Raw genomic sequence first — 11,574 nt, 5'->3', positions numbered from 1 at the left:
AAGAGGGAGGAGATACGGGGATATATGTATACATATAGCTGACTCACTTTGTTATACAGCAGAAACTGATACACCATTGTAAAGCAATTATACTCCAATAAAGCTGTTAAAAAAAAAGAGATGGCCATATAATTATATTACTTAGAGCAGTAGTTCTCAGTCCTAGAGGAGATTTGGAAATGTATCATAGTGGCTGGAGGGCACTACTAGCATTTACTATCTGAGACAAAGATGCAAAATGCACAGCACAGTTCCACACAAGTCCCACCCAAAATACTAATAGCACTCTTTTTGAAAATGCTGATTTAGAGTTAAAAATAAGCCCACACACACACACACACACACACACACACACAAAATAAGCCCACAAGAAGAACTAAAAACAAAAACTGGTTTTAAGAAAATGGTCGCTTCAGTGAATACAGCTGGAGTTGGGGAAAAGAGGGATGGAAAACTGTTTATTTTTGTGATTAGCCCTTCCATAATACTTGTATTTTTATCATGTCTGTATTATTTTTACTAAAGTTATTATTTTAGAAAAAGAAATGACTGGTAAGCTAGTAGTTCTTTCATTTTCACATAAACTAGAGAACTCTTTCTTTTTAAATTATCTGTCTTTCAAACTTAAGCACCAATATGAATTACTGAGCTTTTTATCCCAAAGAAGATTCTGGAGGCATATCTTCTGACTGTTAATGATCTTTCATGTGTTCCTAATTGGAAAATAAATCTTGCAATTTATTAACTTAAGGAGTCACAGAAAATTAGTGCTGGAAGGGATTCAGTATCTTTAGTGGAATTGAATAATTTTTCCCTGGTATGGGGGTTTTTATAAATTTATTTATTTATTTATTTTTGGCTGTGTCGAGTCTTCGTTGCTGCCCACAGGCTTGCTCTAGTTGTGGAGAGCGGAGGCTACTCTTTGTTGCGGTGCATGGGCTTTTCATTGCGGTGTCTTCTCTTGTCATGGAGCACAAGCTCTAGGCGCACGGGCTCAGTAGTTGTGGCCCACAGACTCTAGAGGGAAGACTCAGTAGTTGTAGCACGCTGGCTTAGTTGCTCCGCAGCATGTGGGATCTTCCCAGACCAGGGCTTGAACCCGTGTCCCCTGCATTGGCAGGCATATTCTTAACCACTGCGCCATCAGGGAAGTCCCTGGTATGGTGGTTTTGATCAGTAGTTCTGTATAGGACAAAGGAGGATGGGAATATATTCAAATAGCTAGAGCATATGGCTTCAAATTTGAACGTGTAGCCTGCCTTTTATGGTTCTATAAGACCTCATCCTGTTCGACCTCTCCAGTTTCATTTCCTATAACTACCTAAAACAAAGTTGACCAGTGCTTTTGGTATTCTGTGAATAGGTCCTATTAATTTTTACCTTTCACTTCTGTGTGCAGAGTCACACACCCTCACTTTTTGCCTTCTATCTATCACTCAAGACTACTTCCAATGCAGTATCCTCTCTGAAACCTTCCTTGACCTCTAATCTTGCTTCTAATTTGGTTAAGACCACCATGCTTCCTAAGCAACAAATCACAAGTGATAATATATGCCTATAATTAATATAATTTAGATAAAAGTAGATAAACATTTTGACATGATTTTTTTTAAAAATAAATTTATTTATTTTTGGCCGTGTTGGGTCTTCGTTGCCGCATGTGTGCTTTCTCTAGTTGCAGGGAGCGGGGGTTACTCTTCATTGCAGTGCGAGGGCTTTTCATTGCTGTGGCTTCTCTTGTTGCGGAGCACAGGCTCTAGGCGCGTGGGCTTCAGTAGTGGTGGCACGAGGGCTCTAGAGTGCAGGCTCAGTAGTTGTGGCGCACGGGCTCAGTTGCTCCATGGCATGTGGGATCTTCCCAGACCAGGGATCAAACCCATGTCCCCTGCATTGGCAGGCGGATTCTCAACCACTGCGCCACCAGGGAAGTCCCTGAAGTTGTTTATTGGCATGGCAAAATGTTTATTATATAATGTTAAGTAAAAAAAAAATTTAGGGCCTCCCTAAATGGGAGGGCCTCGAGAAATGGAGCAGGTGAAAGGAAATAAATGTGAGGTTTGTTTAAAAGGTAATAGTAATTATAAATAATAAATATTGAATGCCTTATTCTAAACGCTTCATAATTCTTACATTAAGCCTCAATGTAGCACTACTAGTACTGGCCAAGCAAATTAGGGAACATCCACGTAACAGCACAGTATGCAGCTGTTTAAAAAAACACAAGAATGAGGAAACTTTTTTGTACTGATATGGAAAGATCACCAAGATATAGTAAGTGAAAAAAGCAAGGTGTAGATTGGTGTTAAGTCATGCTACCGTTTATAAGAAGAAGACCATATACTCATATCTGCTTATGTAGAAAATATCTCTGGAAAGACACACAGGAAACTGAGACCATGATTGCCTCCCAGCCCCGGGATGGCAGTGTAACTTCACTTTAATTCTTTTTACACATGAATTTTTGAGCCTTGTGAATATGTCAGTGATTCAAAAAGACAATTAAATGAAAACAAAGGAAAATTATTATCCCCACTTACAAATGAGCAGCCCAAGGTTGAAGGAAATTAGGTACCCTCTCCACAGTAGTAATAATAATGGTCACACTTATTGAGCACTTACTGTGTGCCAGGCCCCATGTAAGTACTTTAGAAACATTTTCTAATTTATTTTCACAGATATATAATGAGGTTTTATCTGAGTGGTATAGCTGAAGAATATGAAGGAAACATATAATTTATTTTCCAATCCAGGACATTCTGGAAGTAAGAATTACTCTGGGACAGCAAGCATAAGCCAGGACTTATGGTCACCCTATTTAGAGAGGTCAGGTAACTTGCTAGATGTCATAGCAAGAGGGCAGTACCAGGACTGGAACTTAGATCTGTGTGATTTCACAGCCTATGCTCTGAACTTCCACTTATAGATAAACAAATGAAGGCTTGCAAAAAACACATATTAAGTGCCAGTTCCAATCTACAAACACAGTCTCTCCGAACCCAAAGCCTACCATATGGTGTTGCCTCTCTGGATACTAATCTAAGAATCCTTTGGCTGAGGAGGTAGGTGGCCTCCTCCTCAGGGGAGGTGGATAATTATAAAAGAAGAGGGAAAGGATGGGGGAAAAGCCCCAGGCTACATCCTCCAGCAACCTTGGCCCCCAACACTCAAAAACACTCCGGGAGCATTCAGTCAACAAGGTGCATGCCACTATATGCTAGGTGTTCAGACAATGGCCCTCCCCTCACAGAGCTTACAGTCTACATTCAGGACCAGCTTGCATGGATTTTGCATGGCCTTTGGCTCTTTCTGCATATTGGGCCTCTTTAATTAATCAATGATTGTTAATAAGGAAAAGCAGGGAATTTATCTTGGTTATGCTAAAAGTCCCAGAAGTGTAGAAAAGAGGAAGCAGCTTTTTCAAATTGCTTTCAGGGAAAGGCTGGTAATATCATAGGTGAAAGAAAAATTATTTCTGGACTGTAATTCTTTTCTGGACTATAATCTTACTCTGTGAGCTTTGAAAAATAGAGACTCCAGAATTACTAAATCAGAATTTCTAGAGGGCCTGGAAATCTGTGGTTTTTGACGCTCTCCATGTGATTCCAGTGTGCTTCCAAGTATAGGGACCCCTGGTCTAGTTGATACTGTCATAACAGTATAGAATAGCTAAGATGATTGAGAGGCAGAACTAGGGCCAGATGCCACCCCCAGCCTCCAGTTTGGAGCATCTTCCACAAAAGCATAGTGAATCTTCATAATTGTCAAGCAATTAATTCTTGCCTTTAGTTTGAAGTTTAAAATGTTGCTGCCGTTATAAATAAAAAGGTAGTTTTACATTTTTATTTATAAATATCTGAGCCTTTTATATTTGATGACTATTTTGAATAGGAAACAAGGTTCGCATTCTGAGAATATTTTTGGATAAGTCGAGTGAAGATGAGCTCCTTTTCTCACAAAGTGAAGAAGTTAAATTGTATGATTTCCAAGATTACTTTCAGATCTAGAAATCTATGTTGAAAGATGTTCTAAACTGTATTTAAATCCCTTCCTTCATAGCTGTGGAAAGCAGGGCTTGAATGTCTAGATCAATTTGCTTTTCTGTTATTAGTATTTTCGTTGGAGGGCCTGCCAGAAGACTTGTCCCTTTGGGCCATCTGAGAGGTGACTTTTCTCACGTGAGGGTTTATGTACTTAGTCTTACAACTTGGTGATTTATAATTGAAATCAGCACACTGGAAGCTCATTATCTGTCAGATAAGCATCTGGTCATTTGATCTCCTGCATTGGTCCCTTGGTTACTTTGCCTCTCTTCTTCTGATAAGGTGGTTATTGATAGCCTTCAAGGCTTTAATTATTTAATCATTGTGATGAGCATAAAAAGTTCCCCAATAGGACAGCCTTTCATTATAACATCCCCTTCTCCTTTACTCTTCTCAGCAGTCCTTTTCTTTCCCAGTTGAGACATCTTTGAACTGCCAGATATCTCAAGGAGGACATAGATTGTAGCCAGTGTCCTAAAACCTCAAAAGTTTGAGAATCCCATCTTTTCTCTGTCTCTTCCTGACATACAGAGTTATTGTTGCAAGGTTTAGCAAAGAAAAATATGATACTCAGTTAAAGTTGGGATAAACAATAAATTTTTAATATAAGTATGCCTCATGCAATATGTGGAACATACTTATAACCAACTGTTTGTTGCTTATCTGACTTCAAATTTAATTGGACCGCTTATATTTTATTTGGCAACACTGCAGAGAGTGCATACCCTAAGGCTTTCCTAAGTCCATCTAATGTTGTGGGGTCTAAATTCCTTTAATATTTGATCCTAATTTAAACCTTGAATGGAATGTTTGTAACAACTAAGACTTCAGTTTTATTCAGCATTTGCATGAAGTGTAGTGGATGTTGCACTGCCCACCTACACACAACTCCCTTTTGTTATGAGAATATACAAATAGAAATAAGACTTTGCTGGAATTCTCTCTTTTGTAAGTTTTTATTAAATATTTCAAAGATACACATAAGCAAAGACAATAATATAATGCATTGCACACAATTTATTTACACCCTATTCAGTTTTCTTCTTTTTGTTTGTTTGGTTGGGTAGGTAAATGTGAATGTGTATACTGCCAGCCCCTAAGTCAGTGGTTTTGAACCTTGGCTGTGCATTTGAATCACTTGGAGAGCTTTTAAACTCTCAATCCCTGCATGCCTCCCAGACCAATTAAATCAGAATCCCTGGCAGTAGAGTCAGGTGATTCCAGTGTGCAGCCAGGGCTGAGAACCAGTGCTCTGAATGAAAATGGCAAATGCAAAGAAACATTTTTTTTTTTTCAAAGAAACATTTTTTACTAGTAAATCATGTCCTTATATTTCATATTCCTCTTCAAAACTTATTTCATGTATTTTTCAGTAAGCATATTACATTATAGCATATTATATGTATTATGTTGTATTATAGCATAGCATATGTTATTTTATAAAGTTTACTTTAAAAAAACTCATCTGGCTTTAATCATGTCACTGATTCATTATTAATTTTGGAAAAGCCTATAATTTGTTTTTGTTTTCAGATGTTTCTTTGTGATTTTCCTATGTCTTTTCCATATGTATTTCTCTCTCTTAGGTTATAAACCAGTGGTTTTTAACTTTATCTGCTCATTAGAATCATCTTAGGATGCTCTAAAAAACGATGCCTGGGCCACACCTTCCAGAGGCCCTGCTCAGAGGCTCTGTGCTAAATGGTCTGGTGTAGAGCCCAGGCATTGCTGTTTTTCAAAAGCACCTGAGGAGATTCCGTGTTTAGGCAGAGTTGAAAGCCAGTATTTCTAAATATGTTAAATTCCTACCTAGCTGATCATCTGAATCTTGCTGGAGAAATTTAAAACTTACGTATAATTGCCCTGCTTAATGAGGTAGAAATTATTTCCAGGTTCTGTGAGGAGGAGAAATGAGGGGATGATAAATGGCCTTCCGAGTAATAGGTGTAAATGAGGAATTCCTGTTGGGGGTGGCCAAAGGACTTTTGAGAATAAAGAGAAGGCTCTCTAATATTTTAGAACTATTTTATTTCTTCTGCTACACTTCAGCCTAACCTATTATGTTACTCTGAAAACTTCAAAGAAGGTTGCCACTCAGGTACAGGGATGCGTGCCCACACCTACTCAGGGTAAGTGCCCACTGTCCAGGCCCCACCTATGGGACCCTAATTCAGGAGGTTCAAAGTGAGGCCAGACACCAGTCCTTTAAAACCTTCCCCAGGTGGTGAGAGGGCAGTTTTGGTCACTACTGCCTTCTACGATAACACATCCCTAGACGTGGTCATCACAATTCATCCCATTGACAACTGGGCAAATTCATGTGGAGTAACAGTAAAATCAGTGGTAAAAGTCGGTTTTTGCAACAGGGATTCTTATTAAACCTCCCTCTCAGATCTACCTGGTCTTTTTCTCCTTGAGTGGCTATATCAAGAAAGAAGTTCTCTTTCTAAAGTAGGACAGAAGACAACCAAGGAGGGGGTGTCCAGAAGCATAAATAATTAAATTAAAATGTCAGACTTAATCTTAAGCAGACTTAATCTTCTGTAATATGAAGTAACAGAGAGGAGGCGTGGCATACGCTATCAGCAACATGATGCACCAGTCCAGAGACTGCGTACATACATTCATCAGTGAGACAAGGACTGAACTGGGTCCTGGGAATTCAGGGTATGGTATTGCCCCAAGGAATTTGCGGTCTAGAAGAAGAGACCAATAATTATATAGTGGGACGAAACAGAAAATTATACGGAGTATAGACCGGCATCATGGGGGATTACAGGTGAGAGGGGACTGAGGAAAGCAAAGGACAAAACCTGGCATTTGAAAGATACAATGATTAGGGTGTGGAGAAAATGGAAGGAGAGTGAGGGGAAAGAAACAATTTCTTGTCTGAGTGAATGGAACTCTGGGCATGGGCACAGAGGCTTAAAGCAGCATGGGAGGTTGCCTGAATTGTATATGGTTCTATGATGCTGTTGCGTGATGTTCTGGAGGAGTTGGGGGCAGGGGCAAGGCAGAGTGGTAGTGTTGCTGTGTTTCAGACCCCACCCGCATACCTCAGCCCAGTCATTCTTGGATATTATGATGAGTTCCTGGAATAATAAATAAAAAGTTAGATGAGAAGCCAACCAGCCTTGCTAACTCTAAAACAAAAGATGTACAATCTTACTTTGTCAGATTCTGCTGCAGAATCCTCTTTCTCCAGGCTTATCTTTTCATATCATCCGTCTTGATACTTAGTTGCATTTGCTGCTAGAATTCCCTTTTATTCTAGACTTTTAAATTTTCAGCCTCCTTGGACTTAGGCATTTATTTTGCGTGATGTTTCCTGGTTGAAAACACGAACGTGATTTCAATTTGAATGTTAAGATTTCACCATAAGGGAATTGGATTGACCAGCATCAGTAATCCCCCACCTTCACTCAGTCACCACACAGGCATCTAACCATTAACCCACGCTAACCCCCAACTCCTCTGCCCTTAACTTCCTTCAGTTGGGACTGATGGCTTCAGTTGTTGTTGTGCACTTAATTTTTATTATAAAATAATCATTCAAATTTACAGACAGAGTCATGTATTAAACACCAGTTTACTTACCACATGACTTAGTCAAATCTTAACATTTTGCTCTTTTTGTGCCAGTTCTTTTTTACAAACTGAACATTGCAAATTCGGTTAGTTGAAGCTCCCTGTCTCTTCCGAGTATCGTTCCCCTTCTCTCCAGAGGTAACACCATCCTGATCTTAGTGTTTATCATTGACATGCATGCTTTTATACATTTACTACATAAATGTGTGTACACAAATAACCTACATTATTGCTTGGTAAGGTTTTAAAACTTTGTTTAAATCATTGCATCCTTGAAGTACCCACCTGTGCCTTGCATTTTTATTGAAAATTAAGTTTTTGAGATTTATTGATGATGACATACAGATTTAGTTCATTTTTTTAAATTACTGAATAGCGTTCAATTTATGACTATACAAAAATTTATGTTTTATTGCATTTGGGTTTTTTCCAACTTTTCACTGTCATAAAGCTGCAATTAACATCCTTGTACACATTCCCATGTGCAGAAACATACTGGGTTTTTATTCCTTAATCATTTCTTTTACTCATATGAGTAGTATTCATTATGTAGATAGGTAGGTAGGTAGGTAGATAGATATAAATATAGATATATCAGTCATCCTAATAGTCTTACACATGACAACACAATAAACTTTAAAATGATTATAACATTGCACTGATGTTTTCAACTTGTAGCTTTTCACAAAAGTCACCAGGAACTTCCCTTGTGGAGACATAAGCCTCAGCTCTGAACCATAGAATAATTTAAGGAGTAACCAAATGTGAATACAGAATTGGAAAGGAAGCTAATGTACCTTCAAGAAACTTAGGGTCAGTTTATGCCCTGATATTGCTCCTTTTTCTTTTTCTTTGACGTGTAAATGGTTAGAGTCAGCCTGATTCCCTGTTCCCTTAATATTGACTTGGAGTCAACTTGCTGCAATGTTTAGCCACTGAAGTTTAACACGACCCTTTGTTTAAAGTATGCACACTACCCCCTCGCTGCCCTGGGAGAGACAACATGTTTTTTACTGACTTTGCTTTCCTTTCATTTATTAGTGCCTACTCTGTCCAGATCACTAGGTTAGGTGTTCTGGGTGTCCAAAGATGAAGAGGTCCTCAGAATAACTTGCAATAATACCGCCAAGAAGAGATGCATCGGAACAGTCATCAGTAGGATTTTGGCATCTGACATAGAGTTTTTATTTTCTCCCTTAGTGAAACTCAGGAAATGCTTGTCTCCTGCTATTGATGAATAATTTCAGAGTACTATGGATCATGTTGAAGAAAATGAAATCCTTGCAGCAGCCCAGCGGTACCTTGTGGAAAGACCTATCTTTAGTCATCCAGTCCTCCAGGAAAGACTGCACAAGAAGGACAAGATTTCGGATTCCATCGGGGATAAGCTGAAACAGGCATTCACGTATGTTGTCTCAACCTATTTCCTTTAATCTGTCATTCACTTATGAGAGAAGCAAGGTCAAATGTATAAAGAGAATCTGGCAATGTGGAGGAAGAAACAAATGGTGAGCACTCGTGATTTGCAGAGCTGTGCACACAGTTCATTCAGTGGTAGATATTTGATGGAACACAAGCTTCATTACGTATTTCACCATATTTATTAAATTCCTTCTATGCTTTATGTCTGTATAAAGGTTTATATAAACAACCCACTTTCCAGTTCTCCACCCACCTACATAATATCCACCTCTTCCATTTGTCTCTCAGGAATGTTCCAACCCCTCTTTTTCCCACTTGACTTCTACTCCGTGTGGCAACACCCTGAATCTATGAATTTAAGTCCCCAACTAAGCTATCAAGGACACTCAGTGTCTTAGGACACTTACCATTCCCAGGCCAGCAACATGGCTGTGTAATACCTGTGTGCCTGACATGTGTACCTGATTGCACACCTGATTTTGCACGCCATCTGATTGCTGCCTCCTGAACCCTTGAGGCCACAGCTTCTGTGCTGGTTCATTTAAGCTTCACAGTGACCCTGTGCCCTAGGTGTGACATCACGAGAGGTTGAAAGTACATGCACTGGAGTCAGACTGCCTGAGTTTTGATCCTAGTCCCAACTGCCCACCAGCTGTGCACTTGAGTTTCCTGCTTTGTATTAGTGCTTACATCATCGAGTTACTGGGTTTAAAACCTATTAATATATGCAAAGTGCAAGGCACGTGGCAAGCACTGTATAAATGCAGCTGTTATTAATATCTCAATTTTCTAAACCAGGAGACTGCTCTGAAATCTGGTTTGTTTCACTCAAATTCATTGCTCTTGCCATAGTTGCCTCACATTTTGCTTCCCGTATCTTCCTGCATCTAATTACCAGATACTCTTAACCACTAAAGGCACTGTGTAAAATACCATGCATGCTGCAGTAATGCATTATCCTTTTAAATGGAATAAGTTGCTTCCTCATCACCAGGAGGACTTGAGGCTGTCATAGTGGTGATGGAACTCATCTGTCCATACTCTTACTCACTGATGTCTTTGATTATAGGCATAGACTGGCAAAAGGACTGGCTGAGGTCCAGAATATAGTCTGTGTATCAAAGTTAATTAAACCATCCAGGGATTAAATGCAAAGCCTTGGTTTTTTCAGCATGGTGTTCACCTAACCAAGACAACCAGACATAGACTTAGCTACAGTGCGCCCGTGACAAATGATGTTTTGAGTTTACCTAATCAAAGACCCTAAAGCACTGAACACATATTCATAAAGCTCATAATACCTGTGTAAATTTCCTTCATTTTATAAGGAAAGGGAAAACTAAGTGGGTAGATGCTGGTCATTGGTTCCACATTCAAAAGTTAACTGAATCGGTAAATAATTCCCCTACTTCACTTTACACCAACACAGGAAGCACATTAAGGATTTCACCTGTTGAAATAATAGCGTCTGGGATATCTCAACTATTTTGAAGCTAATTTTTTTTTCATGGTCAGTTGTAGAGCATTAGAGTGGAGCCAATTCAGATGTTCCTATTTTTAAAAAATAATAATAATAATAAGCAGGTCTTCTTGTCTCTGACCTCTGCAGAGTAGAAGAGTCATCCTCGGCACCAGTTGTGAATTCTTCCTTACTGCTCCAGGATATGAGGAAGGGAAAATGCCTTGGTGTGAATTCTACAGAAATGGTCCTCATTTTATCTATTTCTTTGTCCTCCAGATGTACTCCTAAGAAAATACGAAATATCATTTACATGTTCCTCCCCATAACCAAGTGGTTGCCTGCATACAGATTCAAGGAGTATGTGTTGGGTGACTTAGTCTCAGGCATAAGCACAGGTGTGCTGCAGCTTCCTCAAGGTCAGTAGAATATATTTCTTTCCTTCTTTCCTTTGCTACCATCTCCTCAAACAGTTGCTTGACCATTTTTCTGTTTAATTTCATCATGACTGGAAATTCATAGTTTTTATCATTATCGTTCTAGTAACCTTCACCTGTTTAAAGGAATTCTCCAGAAATAACCCTTTTAAATAACCTTTTAAAAGCCCCAGAGATATTAGTTGTAGAATGTGGTAATGCTGTTTTACAGACCAGTACATTTAGGAGCTGGCTGGGCATTGCCTTTCTCTCGCTAAGTTAATCAGTCATTCCATCAGCATGTTGTTGAGGTTGTCCTTGTTTTTGTTGTTTTTTAAATTTTATTGAAGTGTAGTTGATTTACAGTGTTGTGTTTCATTCAGCGGTTGTCCTTGTTCAGGTTCTTGACTTATAAGTCCATATTCTTATTACAAGGGACCATGATATACTGAATTCTTGTGCCTTTGTGTGATTTTATATGTGATATAAGAATTTAAGAAAACACTCATTGATTATTCATCTATTCACACACGTTTATCAAGTATCTGCCTGACCGTCCCCATCTTCATGGAACTAACTCTCCAATCAGGGAAAGAAACATGAAGCACATAACAGCACGCATCGATTTTTTTTTTTTTTTTTTTTTTTT

The 11,574-nt window shown here is 38.9% G+C and overlaps 1 protein-coding gene across 3 annotated transcripts in view; it reads left to right on the top strand.

The window, feature by feature from the left end:
- Window positions 1-11,574, top strand: part of SLC26A5 (solute carrier family 26 member 5) — a 56,469-nt gene that overhangs the window by 12,488 nt on the left and 32,407 nt on the right. For all 3 annotated transcript variants that reach the window (XM_028490155.2, XM_028490154.2, XM_024115967.3), the window contains exons 3-4: window positions 8,829-9,033; window positions 10,789-10,928. In XM_028490155.2, coding sequence (XP_028345956.1) covers window positions 8,882-9,033; window positions 10,789-10,928 — 292 coding nt within the window. In that variant the 5' untranslated portion in view covers window positions 8,829-8,881. The remainder of the gene's footprint in view (window positions 1-8,828; window positions 9,034-10,788; window positions 10,929-11,574) is intronic.

This window comes from Physeter macrocephalus, chromosome 5 (genome assembly GCF_002837175.3).
Source record: "Physeter macrocephalus isolate SW-GA chromosome 5, ASM283717v5, whole genome shotgun sequence".
Lineage (NCBI taxonomy): Eukaryota > Metazoa > Chordata > Mammalia > Artiodactyla > Physeteridae > Physeter > Physeter macrocephalus.
Note: the sequence above shows the minus strand (reverse complement) of the source record. Positions and strands in the feature narration are given on the sequence as shown.